Source organism: Podarcis tiliguerta (assembly GCF_965153285.1).
Source record: "Podarcis tiliguerta genome assembly, chromosome: 16".
NCBI classification, from domain to species: domain Eukaryota; kingdom Metazoa; phylum Chordata; class Lepidosauria; order Squamata; family Lacertidae; genus Podarcis; species Podarcis tiliguerta.
Window position 1 is genome coordinate 4,075,804 of NC_139549.1, and position 15,535 is coordinate 4,091,338.

The window sequence follows — 15,535 nt, forward strand, 5'->3', positions numbered from 1 at the left end:
AATATTCCAAATTATACAAATACATATCATATAGTCCGAATATTCTGCCAAATTTTTATTGGGACTTCCCATGCTTCAAGTTTTGGGGGGGCGCTGATCATCTCTGAAGCAAAGTTCTTAATCCGAGGTACTATTTCTGGGTTAGCGGAGTCTGTAACCTGAAGTGTATGTAACCTGAAGCGTATGTAACCCGAGGTACTACTGTAATAGGATTGTAGCTGTGGAAGAGACCCCAGATCATCATCTAGTCGAGCCCCCGAAACCACTGCTAGAGAACCCCTGAAAAGTCACCATCCAAGTCAAACCAGCAGATTGACTTGCTAGAAGGCCACTTGCTAAATTCCCGATTCAGAGAGGAATCAATTCACCCTGAGAATCTTAGGAGAACCAGTCCGAAGAGAAGCTTAGTTACGCTGAAAACAGCTGGTTTATTTCCCCCCTTTGACTTGCCATCCCCAGGTGGGAAAACGAGCGCGTTGTTTTCATCCACGGATCTGAGCCCCCGCAAGGTGGCACGGTCCGGACGCCGGCCCCAAATGCCCCCGTCTGCCCTGCAAAGAGCCTGGATCTTGTTAAGATTCCAGGGGCGTCCCAGGCCTCGCTCTCTGCCAAGCGCTGACTAATAACTAACATTTCGCCGCTGGTAACGAGGCGCCAGCCGAGCCCCGCTTTGATTTATAGCGGCTTAGCGGGCTTTTGACGGAGAAAGTAATTAGCTGTCCCCAGGAAAATGAAAAGTGGGGGGAGAATCGGGGAGCAGCCGAAAGGCAGCCGTGTGCCAAGCGAAGGATTCTGGGCCTCTGGCTCCCCTAAAAGCATGGAGTCAGGGACCCAGGTGGGTGTTCTGGGGCGAACATACCTGTCCCTTCCTCTTCTGGTACTGGATCTCGGTCTGCTTAAGAAGATGCTTGCCCCTGTTTCAGCTTGTTAGCCTCAAATGTCCTTGCTGCTGGTTGCCCATCTTGCTACCGGGATGTGTTCAAATTGTCGTCATAAGCAGCCCCTAACAAATTGGGGCCAGTTTACCTGCCAGTTCACATTACCCCACACGCGCCCACTCAACTGCTCCGATCTGTGAAACCGGCACCATTATAGGTCTCACGTGATTCTTGATCCACACTTGTAAGACGTCAACCTTTTTTAGTGTGGCACGTTGGAACTCCCTGCCAATTGAACGTCAAGCAGGCACCTTCACTGCGCTCTTCCACGCCTCCTATAAACATTTCCATCTAGGCAGGCTCGCCCAGACATTTTGGACGTTGACCCGAGTTTTAATCCGTTTTATCATTAATCTGAATTGTTTTTCCAATGTTTTTAAGAGCTGTTCTTAACTATTTTAAACTGATGGTTTCATTGTTCTTTTCGGAAAGTGCTTTTGAGTTTCTTCTTTTTTTAATTAGCCACCAAGCGGTGTGTAGGTAAAGGGGCTCCTGACCATTAGGTCCAGTCGTGACCAACTCTGGGGTTGCGGCGCTCATCTCGCTTTACTGGCCGAGGGAGCCGGCGTACAGCTTCTGGGTCATGTGGCCAGCAGGACTAAGCCGCTTCTGGCGAACCAGAGCAGCGCACGGAAACACCGTTTACCTTCCCGCCGGAGTGGTACCTATTTATCTACTTGCACTTTGAGGTGCTTTCAAACTGCTAGGTTGGCAGGAGCAGGGACTGAGCAACGGGAGCTCACCCTGTCGCGGGGATTTGAACCGCCGACCTTCTGATCTGCAAGTCCTAGTTCTGTGGTTTAACCCACAGCGCCACCAGCGTCCCAAGTGGTGTATACATTTTTGAAATAAATGATGTTGGCATCCATCCATTCTTCCGGGGAGGCAAAGTCTAACCCCTGTGTTAGCACCCAGTTGACCTCCCCGGGGTGGTCAGTGTGTATGGAGGTCCAGGGCTGCCCAGACGACAAGACCTCCTTCTTGGCCTTGAGACCACCTGCCGCCATCTTGTGCCCAGTGGCGTAGCGTGGGTTGTCAGCACCCGGGGCAAGGCAAGTAATTTGCGCCCCCTAAGCCGTGGATTTGTGCCCCCTAACCCTAACCCCCAGATGTTGCGCCCGGTGCGGCCGGCCCCCCCCTGCACCCCCCACGCTACGCCACTGCTTGTGCCCTCCAATAACCCCCTCCACCCTCATTTCTCGCCATGCCTGGGTCTGTCCCCCAGTCTCAAGCCGCCTTTCCCTTTGCTCCTTTCCTTCTTCCCATCCCAGGGGACCTGCGGGGCATATTCCTCTTCCTCTCCCCAAACCTTTCCCTATACACACCTTTTTTTCAGAGTACACCCCCACCAAACGATACAGAAACCATGGTCACATAAGCACAGGAGTCTCTATCAGTCTGGCCCACGACACACCTTTTCTTCCCAACCCCCTTCCTCAAAGTCCTTTGGATGGGCCGGAACGTGCCATTGAGCCAGGATCATGCCCACCCCCACCCCCTTGCCGGGATGGAGGACAGAGAATCAGAAACCTCCGGCTTTCACACGACCATATTGTGGTGGAAAAAACACAAAAGCTCTCGTCTGCAGAGCAGCAGCCTGCTCTTGCCTCTGAGCTCACTTGCGGCTGGAATGTGGACCCCGGGAGGTTTCATATGAAGGAATGTGGCCCCTGGGCTGAATAAAACTGCCCTGTGATATTCCCCCCCCCCAATCAGATGGGCACTGTTTATATAAGAACGGTGGGTTGCTGTTCCCAACCCTAACCCTGCAGAAAGCCATCTAATTAGACTTTAATTTGATTTTGACCTGTCTTTGGGAGGTAATTTAATTATAGTTTGATTTTATACTAATGTTATATATTTGGTGTTAGCCGCCCTGAGCCCGACTGGCTGGGGAGGGCAGGATATAAATAAAAGATTATTATTATTATTATTATTATTATTATCTGCTGGATCAGGCCAATCAATGGCCCATTCATTCCAGCATCCCCTTTCCACAGTGCCTGGGGGAAAACAGCAGGCAGGATTTGAGCGCAAGAGAACTTTCCCCCTCCTGGTATTCAGAAACATCGCCTTCTCCTCCTTCATGAATTTTTCTCACCCTCTTCCAAAGCCGCCTCAGTTGGTAGCCACTCCTGTGGCAAGGAGTTCCACAGTTTAACTGTGCAAAGCAGCAAGCGCCTCTTCTCTAGGCCAGTCTCCCCCAGCCCACAGCACTCTCCCCACCCAAAGGTGCTAATTTATCCCCGCAGTGGAGAATTTATGGGTAGCTACAACTGCTTTGAAGTTCAGGGGAAGAGATCTAAAAGCGCTTGGGTTGCGGGTCTGCAGTATTGCATTTAATCGAATATATATATATATATATATATATATATATATATATATATATATATAATACCCCGGAACCAGCCCCACCTGTTGTTATCTTGGGCTTCCGCTCAGTGGTGATCTGGAGAGTGTAAGCTCTGCGGGGCAGAGACCACTCTCCCCCAACACTGCTATTCTGTAAACCATCTCTATTGCTGCTGCCGTGGCCAAATCGATTTTTTAAAAAAGGACAAGACACCAACGCTCTTCAGATCTGTTCATTCCCAGAGTACATTTCTGTCACAAGCCGCCCCCCTCTTCTGGTCTTACTTAACAATAATTTCTGCATGGCACGGCAGCTGTTCTTTGCCACGCTCCTCCAAAGTTTCAATACGTGCTGATCGGATCGTTCCCTCATTCGAGTCTCGCATAATGAGCCATCAAAGACATTTCAGGATCTCAAAAGTCTCGTTCTTCTGGCTGCGGTGCTGGCCTCTAGTAGATGTTCTGGTCTGGTGCAGTTTGGTTGGCTATGGGAAAATTCCTCTTTCTGCAGATTCCCCCTTTTCCTGCGGCGTCACTGTCAGAGGTAAGTAGGGGCATTATTTTAAGAACATCGGACTGTAGCTAGATCTGGCCCAGCATCCTGTTCCCATTTTGGAATCAAGATAGACTGCCACTGGACCTGGAAGTTCCATAAGGATATCAGAAGAAACCACGTCCTGTGATCAGACCAGTGGTCCATTTTATTCCAGCATCCTATTCTCATGTGGGAAACATCCAAGCAGCATTTAAGCAGCAGAGCAACACTCTTCTGCGATTTTCAGAAGCTTTTGTGTCTGAGCACGGCCATCATACTTAGTAGCCACTGGTAGCCTTTACTTCCATGAGTTTGTCTTTTAAATCCATCCATTCTGGTGGCAGGGAGTTCCATAGTTCCACCCTGTGCTGTGTGAAGAAGTCATTTCTGTTACCTGTTCTGAACCTTCGTACATCAAGCCAAATTCGGCAGCCAAGTTGCTCACGGGCCAGAAGGTTTGAGCATATTGCCCCAATCCTGGCCTCACTAGCTGCCAATTAGTTCCCATGCCCAATTCTGGGGTTGACCCATAAAGCAGGGGTCAGCAACCTTTTTCAGCAGGGGGCCGGTCCACTGTCCCTCAGACCTTGGGGGCCAGACTATATTTTGAAAAAAAGAATGAATTCCTATGCCCCACAAATAACCCAGAGATGCATTTTAAATAAAAGCACACATTCTACTCAGGTAAAAACACACTGATTCCCAGACCCTCTGCTGGCCGGATTTAGAAGGCGATTGGGCCGCATCCGGCCCCCGGGCCTTAGTTTGCCTACCCATGCCATAAAGCCTTAAATGGCTGAGGACCACTGTTCCTCAAGGACTGCCTCTCCCCATGTGAACCAACCCAGACCCTGTGATCAGTGGCTCTTTCGAGAGAGGTCCACAGGGTGGCAACACGAGAACAGGGCCTTTTTTGCAGTGGCTCCCCATCTGGAATGCTCTCCCCAGGGAGGTTTGGCTGGCTTCTTCCTTAAATATCTTTAGGCGCCAGCCAAAAACGTTCCTTTTTAACCAGGCCCTTGGCTGACTTGACATCCGATGCCCTTTTAAATGTGCTGTGGATTTTTGGTGTGTTTTTGTTCTAATTTTTATTACGCATTTTGCTTTTTTTATATTGCGGTTTTATGTTGTGAACCGCCCTAAGACCTACGGTTGGAAGGCAGCATACAGATTTAATAAAGGATGAAAATAATAGCTGCAGGTCGAGTTCAGGAGCTCCTGTTTGCAGAGTCAAACCAAAAAGCCCAACTAATCCTGCATCCTGGTGTCACGATGGCCAACCAGACCCCTCTTCTGGGAAGCCGTCAATCAGGATCCGAACCCGGGAGCGCTCTCCTCGCTTGCAAGTCCCAGAAACTGGTGTTCAGAGATTGGCAGTAGCCCAGAGCTGTGACTACTGGTAGCTGCTAAGTCAAGGAGTGATACATTTTTCTAATAGATTTTTCTAATAGTGCCACTGTATTCTGCTCTGGTCAGACCTCACCTGGTGTACTGTGTCCAGTTCTGGGCACCACAGTTCAAGAAGGACACTGACAAACTGGAACGTGTCCAGAGGAGGGCAACCAAAATGGTCAAAGGCCTGGAAACGATGCCTTATGAGGAACGGCTAAGGGAGCTGGGCATGTTTAGCCTGGAGAAGAGGAGGTTAAGGGGTGATATGATAGCCATGTTCAAATATATAAAAGGATGTCACATAGAGGAGGGAGAAAGGTTGTTTTCTGCTGCTCCAGAGAAGCGGACACGGAGCAATGGATCCAAACGAACTTCCTGACAGTAAGAGCTGTTCGACAGTGGAATTTGCTGCCAAGGAGTGTGGTGGAGTCTCCTTCTTTGGAGGTCTTTAAGCAGAGGCTTGACAACCATATGTCAGGAGTGCTCTGATGGTGTTTCCTGCTTGGCAGGGGGTTGGACTCGATGGCCCTTGTGGTCTCTTCCAACTCTATGATTCTATGATTCTAATTCCTTATCCTTATTCCTGTCTCTCTTGGGAACGAATTATCCCTGCGCTGTGTGAAAAAGTCCTTGCTTTCGCCTGCCTTGAATCTTCCAGTGTTCAGCTTCACTCTCGCTGCCTCAGGACCAAGCGGGCGGCTGAGAGACTTTGTGGTCCCCAGCGAAAGATCCCCATGGGTGCCCGGTCTCACAAGAGGCGCCGCTTGATTCCTGACCTTTGAGAGACCGCTCCTCCTCTGAATGAACGTGCCCGGTTCTCTTTAAAAGCCACCAGCGGCCCAGGAGTTATTACGGTCTTCATGAGGCAGTGAGTTCCGCCGGTTAACGCTGCGTTTCATCCCCTCTCTACCCTGGACCAAAAGCCAGAATGCTACAGGTGGTGTGAGCCGATCCAAGCCCCACAAATCCCAGGCGCCTTGGGGCCACATTCCTGACTTCCTAGCTGAAGTTCCCAGACAGTCTTCAAGGGGAAGGCCCACACAAACCTCATCGCAGCAGTCTAAAACTGCACGACTCACTGCGGCCAGGTTATCTCGAATCCAGGAACGGCAGATGTTGGGAAAAAGGCACTGCACTATTTAGGGTTTGTGGCGTGGTTTTGGTTTTAGTTCTACTCTTCCCCCTTTGTTTTTGGTTTAAAGATTAGTCTTGTAGTTTTTTAAAAAAAAGTTTTAAGCTTCTCTTGTTATAATTGCCCAGAGGACATCGTTAATTGGCTGGGTTACAAACGATGTACATAAATATAAGCCACGGTGGATCGAACCGTGAAGGCAAGAACATTCCCTTTCTGTTATTCACCCAGCAGCTGGCATTATAGAGGTAGACCATTCCTGTCCGTGGAGGTTCGACGCAGCCCATTCTCTCACTTCACCCAAAAACCAGCATTTGGAGGTAGACCATCCCTGTTTGTGGAGGTTTGACACGACCTACCATGACATCTGGGAGAAAAGGGGGCAGATTCCAATTTAGGAAGCTCTGCGTATGTCTCTGAAACAGCCTTAAAAAAAGGAATGGTCCGTCTATCAGGCCAGCCGGTAATCAAACGTATCTTTCTCCATGTAATCGGTCCATGTGGACGAAGGCATGCTGCGGTAGGGATCTAGCAGGATCCGGAAGCAGCGGACGATCAGGAGCCCCAGGAAGACGAAGAGGAAGAAGACGAAGACAAAGGCTGCTTTCTGTTCCAAGGTCAAGGTGGGGTCTGGACGGACAGCGCTGGCCAGGGCGGGCAAAGTACCAGCGAGACCATCGGCCATCGTTTCAAAACCTGAGAGCCAAGAGCTCATCGACCCAGGAGATCTGGAAGGAGAGAATAGCGGGTTACTAGCCACTCGGGACGGGCAAATTTGCAGGAATGTTTGTTTTTCTGCTTTCCTCTTAAGTTCCGCTTTCCTCATTTCCATATCAGTCTGCAGATTTATTTCTTAAAAGAAAGTCCCCGTGAAAATTCGCTAGCGTTTGGGTGTGAATTTCATCTAACACAAACATTTTTGCCAGCCAATTTCAAGTGTTCCACTGGAAAACGGCCCAAAATCTTACGCTTGGTACCACGTGCCCTGGAACATCGCTACAATGGGGAAAATTACGTACAATTTGAGATTTCGACAAGGACCGGAACCTGCAGGCACTTTTTATACATCTCCACTCCCATCGCTCAGCCCGGGCACTGAGGTCCAGCTCCGAGGGCCTTCTGGCGGTTCCTTTGCTGCGAGAAATCAAGTTACAGGGAACCAGGCAGAGGGCCTTCTCGGTGGTGGTGCCCGCCTTGTGGAACGCCCTCCCAGCAGATGTCAAGGAAATAAACAACTATCTGACTTTTAGAAGACATCTGAAGGCAGCCCTGTTTAGGGAAGTTTTAAATGTTTGACGTTCTGTTGTGCTTTTAATTCTGTGAGGAGCCGGCCAGAGTGGCTGGGGAAACCCAGCCGGATGGGCAGGGTATTATTATTATTATTATTATTATTATTATTATTATTATAGCTCTGTGATTCCACACGCAGCTAGGTCTGAGAGGAGGGTAGTGATTGGAGCAACGGCTCCCCTCTGGTGAAAAAGCGACTGAATTTCTTGACCAAGCTGTGATTGACGCTGGCCTGGAGGTGGGGAACGATGATCAATTTGCACATTAATGGGAACACTCTGCGCAATTTCCTCAGCCAAGCGAGTGGCTCAGAGCGACTATGCTGAAGCCCAAGTAGGACCTAAGCGGCTGCTTCTTCCCGCCAGGCACTCCCACCCCCAGGACTGGCAGCTGCGAAAAAGCAATTTATAACCCCTTCTCTTTGTTTTAAAAAAAAGTTTTTAGAAACCTCCAACCGGCTCTTTGCAATTTCCAGAGCTTGTTCATTTGTTTCCAGAAACAAACTTGCTTTCCTGGGCGTTTTGTACCCTTATCGCTGAAGGGGAATATAAATATATATGTACTCCCGTTACGACAAAGTCTCATTTATAAGGCTGATAAAAATCGACAAATCGCTTCGGAAAGCGGCCTGGAACATTGCTCTCGTTTTCTCTGGGTAGGGACTGACTGCGCACTGTTCCGAAATGACTGATGAATGGAAGGTGGCTGTGTGGAGTCTCCACACCCAGGGGCAGTCTACCTCTGAAGACCAGCTGCCAGGAGGCCACGATGAGGGACATTCGAGGCCTCTTTGTGACATGCTGGACGCAGCTTATTGGCTGCAGTGGGGAAAGAGGGAGGGCCCCTCTTGGTCCCGCCCAGCAGGATTTTGATTTATTTTTTATTTTTGCAAATTAGATTTTTATTGATATTACATATATTTACATAGGAACAAATACAAAATTCATAGCATAACCTACGCATATCACCTCAAATCCACAAATCATAAATATAATACAAAATTCTTTTAGGCTCTGCCGAGCCTTAGACTTCCTTCCACACTTTTGGTAAGTATCGAATAAATTTTACAATCTCGTATTTTGTCTCTTTTATTCTATATCATTTGCTGTTAGAGTTAATTCAACCCCGCCAGTGTCGTCTGGAATTTAGTTCCAAGATAAGTCAGATATTTATTCCAATTATCAGGAAATTTCTGTTCGTCTTGATCCCTTAGTCTTCCTGTTATTCTAGCGAGCTCGGCATAATTTATCACCTTAACCTGCCAATCACTTATACTGGGTATATAGGATTTTGATTCATTTTTTAAAATTTTTATTAGTTTTTATTAAATATTGCAAGAAAAGAAAAAGGAAACCGAAACAAAAATCCATGCATAACATTGTAAACACATCACTCTACGTGTTTTCCAAAATGCAGACTAGAAAAGGGGGAAAAAGACAGAAGATAAAAGAAAAGGAAAAAAGAAAGGAAATACTTTTCATAATCAATAATACCAAATTTATACTTTAAACATTACAATATATAAATCCTAGTTAAAATATTATAAAAGACTTCCACCACATTCACCACACGTCTCTTAATTTCTAGTTCACCTTTACTTCTGTTCTTCAGTCCCTTCTTTTCCTTAAGTTCTTTCATAGTCCATCAAATCTTTGTAATCTTTATATTCTTCACAAGGTTAGTCTAAGCACAACCAAACTTTCGTATCTGAGCCCTGCTTGTGTAAGTATTCATTTAAACATTCCCATTGTTTCTGTACCATACTTTTGGGTTTATTAAATCCGTCAATTTTGCTAACTCCAGACACTCACATAATTTACTTAACCATTCCCTTTTTGTTGGGATATTGTTTCCTTTCAATAACTGGCTACCAATATTCTCGCTGCAGTTGTTGTGTATAGAAATATGTCAGTTTTGTCTTTGGGGATATCCTTACTCAAAATTCCTAATAAGTGTGCTTCTGTTCTTTTGTTATATGAAACCTTTATCGATTTTTTAATCTCTTCATGGATCATATCCCAATTTTTTAAAATCTCTGGCGCCAAACGATCCAGCCGTGATAAAGAAGAGCTGTTGGCAAAGGTGTTAGAACCCCAGAATTGTAGCGTCGGAAGGGACCCCACAGATCATCTAGACCAACCCCTTGCAAGGCAGGAATCCTGCCCGCATTTTGTCCCTGGGTGGGCTGAGGAGGTCAATTTGCTGCGGGAACGGGCTCCGTGGAGGGTGCTTTGCCCAACGCCCGCCCCACATTGTACAGAAAACAGGGATCTCCTTTCTCTCCTTCCCTATCTCTGCCTAATAATAATAATAATTAATAATAATTTATTATTTATACCCCGCCCATCTGGCTGGGCTTCCCCAGCCACTCTGGGCGGCTTCCAAAAAAATATTAAAATACTGTAATACATCAAACATTAAAAGCTTCCCTAAACAGGGCTGCCTTCAGATGTCTTCTAAAAGTCTGATAGTTGATGTTCTCTTTGACATCTGGTGGGAGGGCGTTCCACAGGGCGGGCACCACCACCGAGAAGGCCCTCTGCCTGGTTCCCTGTAACCTCACTTCTCGCAGTGAGGGAACTGCCAGAAGGCCCTCGGTGCTGGACCTCAGTGTCCGGGCAGAACGATGGGGGTGGAGACACTCCAAGGCTGCGATAGCTAGGTGGATCCTCCAGATTCAGGAGCACTCTATCTCAGACTGCCAGTTTGTTAGTGTGGGGGCCAAACACGGGCAACGGTTCGCCTTGATGCTCTGCCTGGGGGGCTTCCTGGAGAATATTAGACGAGGGGTGTAGAGTTGGGGAACCAGTGGCTCTCCAAAACGTCGCTAGACTCTTCGCTGTGTTGCTAATGGTTGCGAAAGATTCGATCTCGTGCCCCAGGAGATTCTGGACGCAGTCCCCAGTAGCAAATCCAGGTCGGCTTCAGAAAATCTCTTTCCCCAAACTCTGGAGAGCTGCTGCCAGTCCGTGTAAGCAGTACTGATCTAGAGGGACCAAAGTCTGGCTCAGTACGCTATAGCCTCCTCTGTTGCCTCTGGAAAGGAAATGACGGCCTGTGCCTCTGCCCCTCTACTAAGCCAACCGCCTCAAAAACAAGCCCCATTCCAGAGGTCCTTCTGCGTCTCCTTGAACGTCTCTGCAAAATTTGGCTTGCAACCAGATAAACCCGGGCCAGATCTGCGGCTGCATTTGTGGATGTCGCAAGACCGCCTCCTGCTGGAGGCCAAAGGAACCACGGCGCAACGGCTCTCAGTGTAGCTCAGTGCTGTCCAGTGGCGACAGGACCGAATGCCGTATTTAAGGGGGGAGAAAGCGAGTCGCGGTTACACACCTCCCAATTGAACTGGAGGCAACGGTTTCAAAGGCCGACGGGGTGGCGTCAGCGATGGGGTTTAAATGAAGGAAGAGTCACTTAAGGTCTTGGGGGTGTCTGTGTGAGGTTCCTGGCTTAAGGAGCATTGAAGCTGAAGTCATTTAAGAGCGTATTCATAAAAAAGACCAGATCTTTCTGGATCCTTGCTGGACCAGGCGCTATGGTTGCCACCTGCCCACCAAAGGTAAAATAAATCTTCCCACCCACTCACCTGTCCATTCCTGCCTTCTTCGTCTTGTAAACTGATTTTTTTTTTTTTTTGTAAATATATATATTGATGCAGCTACATTGCTTCACATCAGCCAGAAAGGCAAAATGTGTATATTTCTAGCTTTATTTATCAGCAGGTCCAGAGGAACAGACCTAGAATTTATTTCTAAGTTCTGAAATCGTTTCGATGAGAAATGCCTTGTCCCTGTATTTCACTGTCTCCAGTGTTTGACAAGGTGAGTTCTTTTAAGAGTCAAATCTCATCGGGGCGAGGGTTCAACTTTAGTGAATATGAATCGGAAGGGTGGGGTGGGGATAGCTTATCCCCCCCCCTGAAAATAAGGGGCATTTAACAGCCCTCCCCAAAGCAGGGGGGTTGTCTTGTTCGAACGTAATTTTGTACGATTTGCGAGTGTCAAATCAAATGCATTGCATATCAGCTTTTCCGGTTTGTGAAATTGGGAATGTGTCTCCCTCCCACCCACAAGGGAGGAAAAAACAAACACTCAGAAATACATTTTCAGCACAAAAAGGGTTTGAAATTATTATTATTATTATTAAAGGAGAGGAAAAGCAAGACTATATTAGCAGAGAAATATAAGCCTGTAAATTAAGTGCTGTTATAGATTCTCATTGTTTCTCCGGTGGAGATGAGAAGTGTCTGTGTGTTCAGGCAGCAAAAGCGTGGGTTCCCCCCCCCCGTCTCTCTTACACACACACACACACACACACACACACACACACTTGAACTTACATCCTGCACTCTCTGCAGACCTGGTCTGTGCATATTCACCTGTACCTACCAGTACAAATTCAGTTACCATGCAAAAAAGAAACCCTCACCTGTGTGTCTCAGGTAAGCCAGCCTTCCGGGGTCCTCAGTGGGCGGATGTCTCGGCCCCCGTACCCATTCGCCTGGCTATGAAGATCCGCTTCTTAAACCCCATTCCTGGTTGGATCTGCAAACCAACCGGTGTATTGTTCCTCCTCCTACCTTGCTGATGACTGGAAACATACGGAGGCAGAGCTTGGATGCTGAAGGTGGCTGGATGAGGGAAGAGCTCTTCCACTCGAGGGGCAAAGGGGTGTACCGCTCAGCCCTGAGCCCCACGCAGGATCGGGCCTGGAGGGGAATTCCGGGAGGCGACAGAATCGCTTTTCTACAGCCTTTCCTAGCCCACACACGCGTGGACAGAGAGATGCTTCAAAGCTGTTGCCGGTGGCAACCGGTTGCTATGGAGATGCCGGAGCAAACTCATTCGCTGCTGGACCAGGGAGGGGCCAGGAAGCTGACGGAGGCTTGGTGGGGGTCCCTCTTGTTCCATTTCATGTCTGGCTGTTTTTTGGGGTAACCTTGCAGTTGTTGAAATGATATAATGATGGGGGACAGTATTTATCGTTCTGCGTTGCTGAGGTGGAATGATGGGCCAACCCGCTCCCCCCCCCCCAAAGCTACAAGGGTTAGGGACACCCCTCTCTTAGAATGAACCAAATCAGCTCATTCAAAGATCAGTCTGGCCGATGTGGTGGCCTTGAAACCTGAAGATACGAGTTCAAATCCTCCTCTTTCAGCCTAGCCTATTTGTTTGTTTCTCAGATTTGCAGACCGTCCCTCAGCTGGTAGGCTGAAACCAACCTCACAGGGTTGTTGTAAGAGGAATAAAAATGGGGCGAGTTCCCAGAATTCTTCCCCACTGTGAGCTCCGTGGGGGCAGAACAGGCTGCAACAGAGACGGATAGGAGGGCTGTAGAGAAAGAGGGAAGGAAGGAAGAGCGTTTGGAGAGATAGAAAGTCAGATAAGAAAGTCAGAAGTACATCATATGGGAAAGTCCGGTAAGTTAGATAAGCAAGTCAGAAGTAAGACAGGAACGTAGTAAGTGAGATGTTGGATAAGTCTGTGAGATTGGTTCCGTAGGTGTTGTGCAAAACGGGAAATGACAGCAAGAGATCCACGATAATGCTCCAAAATAAAAAACTAGCATTTCTCTACTTTTTGCACCAAATAAGTTCATTAGGGGACGCGGGTGGCGCTGTGGGTAAAAGCATCAGCGCCTAGGGCTTGCCAATCGAAAGGTCGGCGGTTCGAATCCCCAGGGCGGGGTGCGCTCCCGTTGTTCGGTCCCAGCGCCTGCCAACCTAGCAGTTCGGAAGCACCTCCGGGGGCAAGTAGATAAATAGGGACCGCTTACTAGCGGGAAGGTAAACGGCGTTTCCGTGTGCGGCTCTGGCTCGCCAGAGCAGCGATGTCACCCTGGCCACGTGACCCGGAAGTGTCTGCGGACAGCGCTGGCTCCCGGCCTCTTGAGTGAGATGGGCGCACAACCCTAGAGTCTGTCAAGACTGGCCCGTACGGGCAGGGGTACCTTTACCTTTACCTTTAAGTTCATACAATGAAGCAGAGACTCATAGAATTGTAGATTGGGAGTGATCCTAAGGAGCATCTAATCCAACCCTTTGCAATTCAGGAATATGCAGATAAAAGCCAAAAAGGATGGGTGGATGACTAGATGGATGGGAAGAATCTACCAAGAGAGAAGCAAGACCATATATATATCTGAAAAGTGTAAGAAGGCAGAGATGACCAGTCAAAAGGGATGGAACTTGGAGAGCGAGAGGAAGGAGGCTGTGAAGATGGACATTCAAAGAAGCTGAATGTTAGAAAATTCGGGACAGTTGAAAGAAAGTCCTTCACGCAGCACATCAGCTGATAGGAAGTGCCTACAGAGGGTGGTGAATACAGCACAAGATATTATGGGCTGTCCCGTGAATCCTCTGGATGAAATAGCGGAAGAACGTTGCCTCAGGAGAGTGAGGAAAATTCTCAGGGATGATTCACACCCCGGCCGGCACTTTCTTGATCTCCTGCCCTCGGGCAGAAGATATAGAAGCAGGATTAGTCACACCAACAGGGTAAAGAACAGCTTCTATCCGTGGGCTGTTAGGCTGCTGAATGAAAAGATAACAACAGGGCAACTGACTTTTGGATTTGGTGAGTGTGCGTCAGTAAACGAGGGGAATTAAGACCAAGAGAGCTGAGTGGGGGGTGCTCCTGCAATCTCACTGTATACAAGTTGTACAAGTGACAATAAAATATTTCAATTTCAATTATACTATGGAAGTCCCCCCACAGGAGACAGCGATAGGCACCAATTCAGATGGCTTTAAAAGAGGAGTGGAAAACTTGACAGAGAAGGCTATCAATGGCTACTAGCCACAATTAGTGCCAGATTTAGGTTTGATGAGGCCTTAAGCTGCTGAAGGTAATGGGGCCCTTTATATGTCCAGCTGTTCTTTGTCAACAACAAATTGTCACTGTTTATTGTGTTGAATTTATGCTATATGGTAATTTATGGAGCTAGTAAAGGTAAAGGGACCCCTGACCATTAGGTCTATTCGTAACCGACTCTGGGGTTGCGGCGCTCATCTCGCTTTATTGGCCGAGGGAGCCGGCGTTTGTCCGCAGACAGCTTCCGGGTCATGTGGCCAGCATGACTAAGCCGCTTCTGGCGAACCAGAGCAGCACACGGAAACACCGTTTACCTTCCCGCCGGAGCGGTACCTATTTATCTACTTGCACTTTGACGTGCTTTCGAACTGCTAGGTTGGCAGGAGCAGGGACCGAGCAATGGGAGCTCACCCCGTCGCGGGGATTCGAACCGCCGACTTTCTGATTGTCAAGTCCTAGGCTCTGTTGTTTAACCCACATGACCCAGAAGCTGTACGCCGGCTCCCTCAGCCAGTAAAGCGAGATGAGCGCCGCAACCCCAGAGTCGGCCACGACAGGACCTAACAGGGGTCAATTTACCTTTACCTTTTTGGCCACTGTGAGAACACGATGCTGGACTAGATGGGCCCTTGGCCTGATCCCACAGGCTCTGTTATGAAGGCAGCAAGTCCGCGGTTGGTGGGGCAGTTCCCTATTCACCCAGACGGAGCAGGCACCACAGCCTTATGAAATCCCACACCCCATTTAAAGCCCTAAACGGCCTCAGCCCAGTAGACCTGAAGGAGTGTCTTCACCCCCATCGTTCTGCCCGGACACTGAGGTCCAGCACCGAGGGCCTTCTGGAGGTTCCTTCTCTGCGAGAAGCCAAGTTATAGGGAACCAGGCAGAGGGCCTTCTCGGTGGTGGCACCTGCCGTATGGAATGCCCTACCGCCAGATGCCAGTGAAATAAACAACTATATGACATTTTGAAGACATCTGAAGGCAGCCCTGTATCGGGAAGTTTTTAATGACTTATGTTTTAATGTATTTCTAATCTTTTGCTGGAAGCCACCCAGAGTGGCTGGGAAAACCCAGCCAGATGG

The 15,535-nt window shown here is 48.5% G+C and overlaps 1 protein-coding gene across 1 annotated transcript; it reads right to left on the reverse strand.

Moving 5' to 3' along the window:
• Positions 1–5,786: 5,786 nt before the first annotated feature.
• On the reverse strand, positions 5,787–13,040 carry LOC310666225 (cortexin-3-like). The gene is made up of 2 exons (XM_083416923.1): positions 12,068–13,040; positions 5,787–7,077 (listed from the first exon to the last, which is right to left on the reverse strand). Exon 2 carries the CDS (start codon positions 7,062–7,064, stop codon positions 6,801–6,803), a length of 264 nt encoding a protein of 87 aa, XP_083273049.1. The 5' UTR covers positions 7,065–7,077; positions 12,068–13,040; the 3' UTR covers positions 5,787–6,800.
• Positions 13,041–15,535: the final 2,495 nt, after the last annotated feature.

Excerpts from the sequence above, each read along its gene's own strand:
- LOC310666225 (XM_083416923.1), bottom strand. The coding sequence starts at position 7,064 with ATGAGCTCTTGGCTCTCAGGTTTTGAAACGATGGCCGATGGTCTCGCT.